We start from the raw sequence: 13399 nt of genomic DNA on the forward strand, positions 1-13399 counted from the left end.
CCAAATATGTTTATCTTGGTCTCATCAGACTACAGGACATGGTTCCAGTAATCCATGTCCTTAGCTTGTCTTCAGCAAAGTATTTGCGGGCTTTCTTGTGCATCATCTTTAGAAGAGGCTTCCTTTTGGGATGACAGCCATGCAGACCAATTTGATGCAGTGTGCGGCATATGGTCTGAGCACTGACAGGCTGACCCCCCCGCCACCCCCATCCCTTCAACCTCTGCAGCAATGCTGGCAGCCCTCATATGTCTATTTCCCAAAGACAACCCCTGGATATGATGCTGAGCACGTGCACTCAATTTCTTCGGTGGGCCATGGCGAGGCCTGTTCTGAGTGGAACCTGTCCTGTTATACCTTTGTATGGTCTTGGCCACTGTGCTGCAACTCAGTTTCAGGGTCTTGGCAATCTTCTTATAGCCTAGGCCATCTTTATGTAGAGCCACAATTCTTTTATCCTGATCCTCAGAGAGTTCTTTGTCATTATGTGCCATGTTGAATTTCCAGTGACCAGTATGAGAGCGTGAGAGTGATAACACCAAATTTAACACCTGCTCCCCATTCACACCTGAGACCTTGTAACCCTAATGCAGGGGTGTCCAAACTACGGCCCTCCAGCTGTTCAGGAACTACAATTCCCATGAGGCATTGTAAATCTCTGACATTCACAGACATAACTAGGCATGCTGGGAATTGTAGTTCCTAAACCGCAGGAGGGCCATAGTTTGGGCATACCTGCCCTAATGAGTCACATGACACCGGTGAGGGAATTTGGCTAATTGGGCCCAATTTTTACTTTTTTACTTAGGGGTGTACTCACTTTTGTTGCCAGTGGTTTAGATAAGAACGGCTGTGTGTTGAGTTATTTTGAGGGGGACAGCAATTTTACACTGTTATACAAGCTGTACAACTCACTACTTTACATTGTAGCAAAGTGTCATTTCTTTAGTGTTGTCACATGAAAAGATATAATAAAATATTTACAAAAATGTGAGGAGATACTGTATATGAGAACAGTGAGTAACCAAAAGCTCTCATAGGTGTAGTGCTAAAAAATATAAAAATACCAGTCCCACAATGCAATAAGTGTAACACCATCTTACACAAATAAAGAAAACAATTTAGCAATATTATAACTCAAATATGTATCAGCAAACAAATGTGGGGGTCAATTCACTAACAGTAAAAGGTAAAGGTAAAGTTTTGATAATGCTGTAATTACCACATATTTTCATGGCCGGCCACCGCTTCCTTGACAACAGATGACTCTTAGTCGATGACATCACAAGTGGGCATCGCTACCCGATGACTTCACCGACGTCCTCCCCTTAGCTATGTAAGAACTGTCAGACAGAGGAGTAGGCAGTCAGTGGGAGCCTTCGTCAGGCCAAAGTTTTTTTTTTTTTTTTTTTTCGGGTCTAGCGTTGCAGTGGGCATCGTGATTGGCGTTGGATCTACTTCAGGGGATGTTGTTTTTTAAATTTTTTAACCACTTCCCGACCACCCGCTGCCTTTTTACTGCAGCAGGGTGGCTCCCCTGCGCAAACCGACGTAGACCTACGTTGGTCTCGCGCGGGAAGCTAGGGGGTGAGTGCGACGTGCTTCCACCCCCACTCGGCATCAGGGAAGCCGATGCATGGGTCACGTGGCTCCGATTGCCACCTGACACCCACGATCGCTCCCTGCTGAGAGAGAAGGACAGTCGGCTGTTGTAAACACAGCCGACCGTTCTTCTCCCTGAAATGATCACAGAGCTCATGTGATCCTTCTATATAGGATCACATGTCTCTATGGTCATTTCACAAGCCACACCCCCCCCCCCCCCACAGTTAGAATCGCTCCCTTAGGCTCACATTTACCCATTGATCACCCATAGGGTTAACCCCTTCCCTGCCAGTGTCATTATTACAGTAACAGTGCATATTTTTGGCACTGATTACTGTAGTGATGTCACTGGTACCCCCAAAAGTGTCAAAAATGTCAGGGGTCCGATCTGTCCGCCGCAATGTCGCAGTCCCGCAAAAAATAGTAGTTAGTAAACACAACTTTTGCGCAAACCAATCAAATACATTTGACAATGGGCGGGCGGCAAGTGGGTAAAGACAGGGAGCAGTGCCATGTCAAGCTGATCAAGATTTCCCGAGACGTCAGAAAGGGGTGCCACCGATTGATGTAGCCGGGTGAACCCACCTGTTGCCTATATAAGAGCTGTCAAAGCGGAGAGGAGGCATTCGGCGGTAAGCGTAATTTTTTATTTTTTTTGGGTCCAGCAGACGTTGTGATTGACGATGGATTTACAGTATCTCACAAAAGTGAGTACACCCCTCACATTTTTGTAAATATTTTATTATATTTTTTCATGTGACAACACTGAAGAAATGACACTTTGCTACAATGTAAAGTAGTTAGTGTACAGCTTGTATAAAAGTGTAAATTTGCTGCCCCCTCAAAATAACTCAACGCACAGCCATTAATGTCTAAACCGCTGGCAACAAAAGTGAGTACACCTCTAAGTGAAAATGTCAAAATTGGGCCCAAAGTGTCAATATTTTGTGTAGCCACCATTATTTTCCAGCACTGTCTTAATCCATGAAGTTCACCAGAGCTTCACAGGTTGCCACTGGAGTCCTCTTCTACTCCTCCATGTTGACATCACGGAGCAGGGGGATGTGAGAAACCTTGAGCGAGGGCGGGAGCTCGCCGCCAGCGGCACGTGTTTGCCCCCTAGAGTCTCCTGAGCGAGCGACGTAGTACTACGTCTCTTTGCCCAGGAGCGGCTGCCTGCCTCAGTAAAACTGTGGCGGGCGGTCGCTAAGTGGTTAAGAATGCAGCAGCCGACTTCCTGGACGTTCCTTAGCAGCCAGCTATTGGTGGGGGGGGGGTCCCGGGGGGGGTCCCCACGCTGTTTCTGACAAATGCTGCATGTGATACTGCTGGAAAAAAAAACGATAATAAATATTGCATGTTTTTTGACTCTCTGTTCCATTTGTGAATTGGACTTCAGAGCTTACCGCATGTCAGTTTGATGATATTTACCGACACATTTTTCATTTTGTGGTAATCATTTTTTTTTTTTTTTTTTGTGAATTGGACTTTTTTTACCGTATGTGATAATTTATGCAAATAAGTAACGTGACAGTGTTATTGCATGCGTTAAACGTTAGTGAATTGACCCCCTGGTGCTTTAAAGCTAAATACTGTGTCTATATACGTACATCTCATAAAAACTTCAGTGCAAGCATTGAATAAAAAATTACTCTGAGAAAAGTTTTAATCCTCAATCAAAAACAACACCCAGTGAATCTTCAACTAGACGTGATCTCCTGCAGTGATCCCTTTTACCACACCTCTAGAATCACGCTCACCAAAGGTGTAAGCCTATCCTGTCACAGATTAGGCAAAGACAACTTGCACCTACTTATCCTCCATGGGAATTCCACCAGACAAGTATCTGCGGCAATCATCCACTACTCTTTCCTTAGGCAGGCTTTCAAAACCCAGATGGATAGATAGATTGAAAAAGAAAAAACTCACATAGTGTAATAAATTTTATTAAAAGTTTTAAAAAGGTTCTCTCAAAAATGAAAAACAGGCACGCATATCTCTAGTCACATAAGCGTTCAGTGTGGTTGAGCAGGAAATATACAGAAACTTGAGGGAACTGCCAGCTTTTCTGCTCCTCTGGCTTACACAATCTAGGACAGGTTTAGAGCAATTTCTCACCAACTCAGCTGACAACATTAGGCTCTGCCCCTACGCGTTTTGTCATCGGTGGACATGGCAACTGCAGATCCAACAGAGGCTAAGATGACAGTTTTTTATGGCTGTAAAGGATAGGAGGGCTTAGTCTCGCTTTACCTGAACAAACTAAAAACAGAAGCTGAATGATTACTAGGCACAGCTGCTCCAGATTCTTTCTGCTCTAGTTTTAGTAAATTTTCACATTGTATCTTTTCTACTCATTTTAGGAGAAATCTGATGAGAGAAAAAAAAAAAAACAAAATAGTTAGATCTAGCTTAGTGTTATTGTCAGTCTTACATTACTTTTACTTACTGTAGAGACCCTTAGAAGCAGATTTTTTGCTTCTGCCCCAGTCCGCTGCTGGAACTCCCACTGCTTCCGCACATTGCAGTCAGTGCACCTGTTGTCACACAGGAATGGGGCAGCATGCACAACTCTATATATTTCTAATTAAACTGATCATATGTGTTCGATAATTACTGCATGCACAGATGTTTTTAGTATATTTCTAACCACATCTATCACCTTTATTTTCACTTTATACAGTCACTGTCATTCAGATATTTATTAGCATGATATTCATTTGCCTTTGGTCTATGAAATATGTCCTAATATAATAGATAAAGTATTCACTTACATGGGTTATAAAAGTAAGCCTACATACCTATCAGTTGCCTAGATTAGATTTGCCAATGGTTCATTGAATCATGTTAGAAATTCAAGAAATCTAAACTTCCCAACAAATCCTATTGAAGTCTATGATGAGCTGAGAATCCTATTAGAAAATTCTTGCCATTTTTAGGGCAACTAGGCAAACTATTATGAAATAAGAGAAAGTGCAGCACCTAATAATGAAAATGAACTAAAATGCATACAGGCATGATAAACATGGACCATGAGAAAAAATTGAACTAGGTGTACCCAGGTGCATAAATGGACTCAAACAAACTGAGAGTGATACAGTCTTAGAATCATGGAACAATCTCTGAAGTTAAAATGGAAATAGAAAACTGATGACAGGAAGCCGCCCCCACTGTAGGATGATATCCACCACCGTGATGTAAATGCCAGGGTACTCTTACCAGATGCGGTGGACCTTCAAGTTAATGAGAGGTCAAACAGGCATATATAGCAGGGGTCAACTTTACTGGTCATACAATACCCAATTCTTGGTAAAATATAAAAGTTGATGTTATGCCAAGTAAATACTTAAGTAAAGGTAAAGATACTTAACATGCCATGCTTTAAAATTGCATACCCCCGTGGAATGGCGCCAAACTACAGTACCTAAAAATCTCCATTGGCAATGCTTTAAAAGCCTTTTCCAATTTAGAGTTACATAGAAGGTTATGTGCTAGAATTATTTCTCTCACTCTGACATTCGCGACGATATCTCACATGTGTAGTGACATTACCGTTTACATATGCTTGCGGCCGGGACCTACATGATCGGTTTGAACAGATGCTGTACAAGCTGGTAACAAACAAACCGAAATCAGAAGTGACCAAAAAGAGGGGCGGAAACTTTCATTTTTTTCCACTGTTCCTAAGGAATGTGACCAAAGCGGTCTCTTGCTACTGGGTTCCCAGATCGGACAGGACAGCCCAGTAAAGGTGGCGAAGGGGGAAGGGTTTACTCCCTTCCACTACTTGTAGAAGTGATCAAGTAGCTTTATAGCTACTTGAATCACTTCTACAGTAAAGAGAATGGCTGGCTGAAAACTGTGGTAACGGCATGATGTCTGCAGCGGTATACCCACTTCAACTCTACTAAGTCATATGAGGTCCTACGAATGGCAAGTGGTTAAACAGCATTTCTAAAACAGCATGCATGGCTTATGTAGCGGTGTTACCAAACAGTATGATGTTCACAGACAGCCACAGCAACAGCGTACACTGGCAGCGCATATTTGGATGTGAATTTTGATTTATTTTCTTCTACAATAAATTTGGCTTTCATGCAGAATTACAGCAGCAAGACTAGGCCCAAATGTATTGGAGGCAAAGACCATAAGCTGGGTCTTTACTACAAGATGCTGCATACAATACAGAAATGTAAAACTTGCTAAAAGTAGGACAATTTAAGGAAGAACTATAGTCAAACTTTTCTATTTTTCATTATGGATAGAGTTTTTTTTTTTTTTTTGCCATCTGTGTTCCATTGCGGAGATTTCCCTTCACTTCCTGTCCCATAGCCAAATAGAAAGTGAGAGGAAATCCCTGCAAATTAAGAGAATTCCTTGAGGGCCAGAACGAGTGTCTCCATTGGAAGATTTCCCCACTATTTCTTTTCTGGGGACAACCCAAAATTTGGGATTTTCTTTTACTTTCACATTCAATGATAATGGTAAACAGACAGGAAAAAAAAACTGATAGGTGTTCTAATCCCTCTCCACTTTATCCAGAACTGAAAAAAAAAAACAAAAAAACGTTATGCCTTTTAGTTATACTTTAAATGAGTAATAACAGGCCTAAGCAGTAAATGCCTAACTTTTATTATCTCTATTGGGAAGTGGTGAATTAGAGTTCCATAATCTGTGGTATTTCAGGTGCACACTGTTCTTGTACTTTATTTTCTTTTAAATAATGCAATGCAGTGGCATTCTGTGAACAAAAGGCAGCTTTCAGAACAGATAGTCGGTAACAAGTGAATGCTGCGCTTTAAACTCCCCCCTTCCAGAAAAGGGAAGTCTTACTGCAATAACAGCAAATAAAGTCCCTATCAACATAAAATATACCACCAAAATAGATAAACTAGTCAGACCCCAGGGGTTTACATCAGAGTACAATCACAAACAGATGGTTCCACAATAAAATAGAATTACGAGGTGCCACATTCAACAGTAACCACGTGGTATATAACAGTAAGACTTATGCAATATAGCAGTCATAGTCTTGTGACTAAAGCAGAAAAAAAAAATGACATTGAGAATTGAGATTGGATAAAAACGATAAAGAAATATCTCCTGTATCCCCCACAGAACTGGACTTAAAAACTCAAAAAATCACAATAAAGGGGGTGGGAGGTGAGAGATGGAATAACAAAAAAAAACAAAGGATAGGGGAGGATGAGAAGCGTAGAAATGTTTTTAGAAGGGAAGTGGGGACCATCTGCAGGAGAAACAAAACTCTTGGTAATAAATTGATTCTTATAATAATAGTTCTACAAAATCATGTAAAAGTGGCATTATTCCATTCCCCTGAAGCCCATTTTATTATTTGAAGCAGGGAAATATAATTTCCCTCGTACAACCTTGTCAAATTGAAAGTTAGATATACAGTATACCCAATTATTTTATGGAACTCATGTTCAACTCAAAAGGAAAGAATTGTATGGGAGAGCCAACCATGGCCTGAAGTAAGTACAATGGCAGTATTTTGAACTTAAAGAAATGTATTTTAAGTTCAATAGAAGCCTGAACTCCTTTAGGTCTGCCATCAAATTAGGCTGAGTAATCAGCAGATCTGAAATGTAAAATAATATATCATCCCCATAGGCGGATAGTTTGTGGTCAATGGAACCCACAAAAAGCTTGTGTATGTTCAGATTCCCTCTGACCTTACAAAGCATTGCCTCTGAGCAGCACAAACAACAACGGGGATTGGGACCAAGTCCCATTTTGATCCTAAAAGGTGATGAGAGGATGCCATTAACCTTAACCCTTGCAGAGGTAATTTTATATAGAGCCTGAGCCTTAATCCAGTGTAATATTTTGGGTCCAAGACCCAGGGTAGTTAGGGTTTGTTCTAGAAAAATCCAGTCCACCCTGTCAAACGCCTGTTTGGCATCAGCGGAAAGGAGTAGACTATATTGGCGTATTCGTTGGGTGTGAACCCAGGGAGTCAAATATAGGGCCCATATTACGTTATTGCTAGCTTCCATACCCATTGTCGAGTGAAAGACGGCCTTTAGGGCCACCAACTGCATGCATTTTAGTTGGTTCTTTAGGATTCACTGACACATGTATGGCCCGCTTTACAGTACAGTTTCCTAAATGACGCTAATCTCTGCCTATGCAGTTTGTCAGCTTTGCCTATGTTTTTTCCTGCAGCAGCTTTCTGTTCTCTTTTCCAGCTCTCTGTAATGTCGGAACTGGCATTTTTAAAAGCTTGGATTGGCCATTTAAAGGCCATGCAGTGCAAAATTGCCCCAGGCGATTTCTGCACATAAATTCCCCAGAATTCACATTGAATCCATGCTAGCGACAAACCTAATCCTCATCTCTATTGATTATGAGGGTAGTCTGAAAAGTTCATGGCTTGACACGAAAGGAGTGATCAAAGAAATTAAAGTTTATCACTGCACCAAGCCACTTTTCCAGATGTTCAGCGCTGAGAATGGCACCTGCACTCAAGCATTTATATGCTGTTTGCAAACGGTTGGCACCTCCCTTAGTCGAATTGAAAATGGAGAAAGTGGAAGGAGGCTTGGAGTGTTCCATCAGCGCGCAAAGTGATGGCAACAGACTGATGGAACACTTTGAGTATTCTTCTTTCACTTTCTCCATTTTAAACTTAACTACAGGGGGTGCCTAATGTTTGCAAAGAGTACATGAAAACCGTAGAGCACATATGCGCCATTTTCAGCCCTGAACATCAGGAAGAGTGGCTTAAAGTGTCTGTGCGGTTACTCCTTCCTTGTGTTGGGCTGTGAAATTTTCAGACTACCCTCGTAGTTGAACTTTGCAGTGGCCAAGTAACATCTGCGTTATACATATGCCACCACATAATGACAGACAATTTTTTTAGCTGTACCTGTGCCATATGATTGACTGCTCTCTTGGAGACTGTGTGAGGTCAAAGGTTTTACAACAAAGTGACCATTTGTGCATATATTCAGTATAACATAGTTTAGATTTCCTGTTCTCATTCTGTTCTAGTGAGGTTGATTTACACTTTATGGTGTCTAGTTTCTTTATACTATTCTTAGATTCTAGGATGATGCAAAATGGAAAAAAAATAAAATAAATTCTGACAGATGAGTTACTTGAAATGATGCACATTACTTCTTGGCTTATAAAGTAAAAATATATTATATATAAAATATATATAAAAAAAAATTAATCTGCTTTGAGGGAAATTTATTTCAATGTCTAAGGTAAAATGTATATTCCTTTTTTTTTTTTTGTAGATGGAATTTAAAATTGAACATGAGTGGAACAGCAGTCCTGTATCACACGACCCAGTGACAATTTGTCTAACGCCAGCACCAGATGGGCTACAAATGGATGTTACTGCTCCATTCTTCAATGATCCAGCTGCTCCCCCTGGTCCACCTGGAAAGCCTTTTAATGGATTATGGGACTATGAAGGTTTGTGCTTTGACCTGAAGATAAAAGGAAAGTGACCACACATATTCAATTGTTAGAGTATCTGATCAAAATCTAAAAGCATTTATTATTTTCCACATTGTATTTCGATTATTTCTAGCCTACTCCTATTACCATGAATGATCTTGATATCGTACACTTACTTTGTGAAGATCCCTGCACATTTACTTTATTTTGTGACACATATCTATTATGCCCTGTGGGTAGGCCCTGCTGTGTCACATTTTACAGAGCCTGCCTTCTGAACTACAAAGGTATTGGCAAGAGAAGTTTATTAAGGCAGAGTCAGCATAGGAATCACTGCTTGCAGGCAGCAAAGTATCAAGGGATGTATGGGCTGTGCGGTAGGCGGGGGGGGGGGGGGGGGCGTATCAGGACAAGTCTGATTATTGGAGGAAAGAAGACTGAATTCTCAGCACAGCCAAAACACTGACCATGTTGTGCTCTCATGCCTAGTGTGGGTGTTTTTTTTATTGGAAAGCAGAGAGACTGGCAGGAACACCAGGGATTTTACACAAAGGAAGCAACACAAAGAGAACAGGATCGGTTTTCATACAAGTATATGGTGCAGCAACCACATATCAGAATATGAAATGGTGGATTTACATATTCTTTAACCACTTGTTGACCAGCCGCCTTACTTGAATTGCGGCAGGTTCCTCCTATTTAGGAACACAGGGAAGCACCCCCTAGTGACACATTTAACCCTTTGACCACCCCTGGTGTTAACCCCTTCCCTGGCAGTGTCATTGGTACAGTAACAGTGCATATTTTTAGCACCGATTAATGCAGTAATGTCACTGGTCCCCCCAAAAGTGTCAAAAATGTCAGTTAGGTGTCCGATCTGCAATGTCGCAGTCCCGCTAAAAATCAGTGATCGCCACCATTTCTAAAAGAATAAATAAACAAAAATTACATAAATCTTTCCCCTAGTTTGTAGACACGATAACTTTTGCACAAATCAATAAATATACACTTATTGGGATTTTACCAAAAATATGTAGCAGAATACATATTGGCCTAAAATGATGAAAAAATCAGAATCAGATTTTTAAATTTGTTTATTGGGAATGGTTTATTGCAGAAAGTAAAATTTATTTATTTATTTTTTTTACAGAATTGTCGCTCTTTTTTTGTTTATAGCGCAAAAAATGAAAATCGCACAGGTGATCAAATACAACCAAAAGAAAGCACTATGTATGGGAAAAAAGGACACCCATTTTATATACGGCGGCGTACGACTGCGCAATTATCAGTTAAAGTAACGCAGTGCTGTAACGCAAAAAATGGCCTGGTCATTACCCAATTCAGCTCCGGAAGGTATTAGCCCCTTAATGACCAGGGCATTTTTTTGCGATTCGGCACTGTGTTGCTATAACTGACAATTGTATGGTCGTGCAACGCTGTACCCAAATACAATTGATGTCCTTTTTTTCCCACAAACAGAGCTTTCTTTTGGTGGTATTTGATCGCCTTTGCGGTTTTAGATTTTGTGCTATAAACAAAAAAATAGCGACAATTTTGAAAAAAACGCAATATTTTTTACTTTCTGCTATAAAACATTACCAATAAAAAATTTTTAAAAATCTAATTTTTTATGAGTTCAAGCCAAATTGTATTCTGCTACATATTTTCGGTTAAACACTGTTTCCAGGTTGAATAAATCCACGGTGGTTCCCGTGGAGGACTCCCTGGTGTTTAAAGACCCAATGGATAGGCGCGTGGAGTCACTTTCCCACCACATGTACTTGGTGGTGGGCTCACTCCTCAAGCCGGTGTTCTCTTCCATGCTGGTCTCTCAGATGGTTACGGAATGGATTAAGGTGCTTAGGCGCAACTTGGTGGCTGAGTCGGTTCCACCGAATCTCATTGAGCTCATGGACCAAATGGCCCAGGCCATGGTGTATCTGTGTGACGCTGCCCTGGACGAGGCTCCCCTGGTCGCAAGATTGTCTGCGGTGGGGATTGATCTCCACCGCATGGTGAAGCTGAAGAGCTGGTCGGCAGACCGTGCCACTAAAAAGACCGTGACCGATATCCCCTATTTAGGGAACGCCTTTTTGAGGACTCCTTTGATAAGATTGTCAAGGGTCTCATGAGGAGTGAGAGTACCTTCCTGCCCCAATCCGCGAAGGGTAAATCACCCCGTACGCGGCGGGGTCCTTCCTTCAAGGCTCAACGGGGGCCCTTTTGTGCCTCAGGGGCACAGGAAAATGGAAAATCCTTCAAGGCCTCCGGTGGTAACAGGAAGCCCTGGTCTGGGAAGCCCAAGGCCTGTCAGTCCGGTGCTGCGGCCCAGTCCTCTTCCGCATGAAGGGATGCCCTCACCCGTTTCAGGGGTGGGGGGATGTCTGCGTTACTTTCAGGACAATTCAGGACAAATGGGTTCGAGAACTGATTCGTTCAGGGTACAAGTTCGAATTTCGATCTTGCCCCGCAGACAGGTTCTTTCCATCAAATCTCCATCTATCTCCCAACCGCCTGACGGCTCTGAAGGGGGCAGTGCACAATCTTTTTGCTCATGGCATTATTGTCCTTGTTCCACAGCGGGAGAGATTTTGCAGGTTTTATTCAAACCCGCTCAGGAAGGAGGGCAAGGTTCGTCTGATTCTGGACCTCAAGTCACTGAACCACTTTGTGCGGGTACAGAGGTTCTGGATGGAATCCATGCGGTCGGTGGTGGTGTCTTTAAGTCAAGGGGATTTTCTGGCCTCCATCGATTTAAAGGATGCGGATCTGCACATCCCTATTACGAAGGTCATCAGCGGTATCTCCGCTTCGCAGTGGCATAGGAGCACATTCAATTTGTGGCATTACCCTTTGGTCTAGCTTCAGCTCCCAGGGTCTTCACCAAGGTTTTGGCCCCGGTGCTGGTTCTGCTGTGCAAGAAGGGGATTGCGGTCCTCAGGTATCTCGACGATCTCTTGTTGAGGGCGAGCTCGTGTGCCACTCTATCGGGCGATCTGACGGTCACGGTTCAGATGCTCCAGGAGTTTGGGTGGACCATCAACTTCCAGAAGTCGGCACTGACCCCGTCAGTGTGCATGCAGTATCTGGGCATGGTCCTGGACTCCGCTCAAGCGAAGGTTTTTCTCCCGGAAGTAAAACTCCAGACTTTGCAGGGCGAGATCAGGTCCCTCAGGGACAACGATCTGTCCTCCCTGTGGACTTGCATGAGGTCCCTGGGGCTTTCGAGGTGATCCTGTTGCCCAGTTTCACACAAGGACTCTGCAGGCAGAGATTCTTGCCAAATGGAGCAGGAATCCCCTGTCCCTGGACAGGATGGTGTGTTTGAGCCGTCTCACGAGGTTGGAGCTTTCATTGTGGCTTCTGTCACCCACTCTGAACCAGTCCTTACAGCCCCTTTTGTGGATGGTGATCACCACGGATGCCAGCCTGACGAGCTGGGGTGGAGTACTGGACACTCTTTGTGTCCAGGGAACGTGGTTGTCAGAAGAATCCTCCTTACCGATCAATGTTCTGGAGCTCAGGGCGATAAAACTTTGCCTGCTCCATTGGGTGACTCGGTTGCACCGTCACCCGGTTCGGGTTCCAACCCACAATGCCACGGCTGTGGCTTACATCAATCACCAAGGGGGCACCAGGAGTGCCCGGGCGGCCAAGGAAGTGGCCGAGATTCTGTCTTGGGCTGAGGCGCACGTTCCAGCTATCTCTGCTGTTCACATTCCGGGAGTGGAGAACTGGCAGGCGGACTATCTGAGTCGTCAGTCCTTGGATCAGGGGGAATGGTCCCTGCACCCGGAGGTGTTTCGTCTCCTGTGTTCCCGGTGGGGGACTCCGGACGTGGATCTGTTTGCGTCTCATCTCAACAAGAAGGTGGAAAGGTTTGTGGCCAGAGCTCAAAATCCTCTGGCAGACACCACCGACGCGTTGGTGGTGCCTTGGCACCGGTTTCAGCTGATTTATGCCTTTCCTCCAATTCAACTGTTGTCCAGGTTCCTCCGCAGGTTGGCGCTAGAACAGGTACATGTGATTCTGGTGGCCCCAGACTAGCCTCGTTGGTCTTGGTACGAAGACCTCGTCAAGATGGTCGTAGAGTAAACACCCCCTTGAGCCCGGGTTTTCCTGCCACTCCCTGACTCACTCCACACTCTCCCGAATTGATATAGCCTTTGGTTCCGAATCTCTGCAGGTCCTTACTCCTGAGGTGGAATACCTTGCCAGGGGTCTCTCTGATCATTCCCCGTTGAAAGTTGGTCTTACATTCCCAGGCCCTAAGCTGCCGATGCACTGGAAATTGAACCCCTTCTGGCTCCAATTATTCCCTAACCTGACTTCCCTCTCAGACAAATTACAACATTTTTTC

General features: G+C 43.4%; 1 protein-coding gene across 1 annotated transcript in view; it reads left to right on the forward strand.

Moving 5' to 3' along the window:
* Positions 1–8873: 8873 nt before the first annotated feature.
* The window catches only part of LOC309565413 (UPF0462 protein C4orf33 homolog), a gene marked incomplete at its 5' end in the record, with an annotated part of 101120 nt that continues 96594 nt past the window's right edge, over positions 8874–13399 (forward strand). The window contains one exon of the mRNA XM_082270362.1: positions 8874–9054. Coding sequence (XP_082126488.1) covers positions 8874–9054 — 181 coding nt within the window. The remainder of the gene's footprint in view (positions 9055–13399) is intronic.

This window comes from Pelophylax lessonae, assembly GCF_965119305.1.
Source record: "Pelophylax lessonae genome assembly, chromosome: 1".
Taxonomy (NCBI): domain Eukaryota; kingdom Metazoa; phylum Chordata; class Amphibia; order Anura; family Ranidae; genus Pelophylax; species Pelophylax lessonae.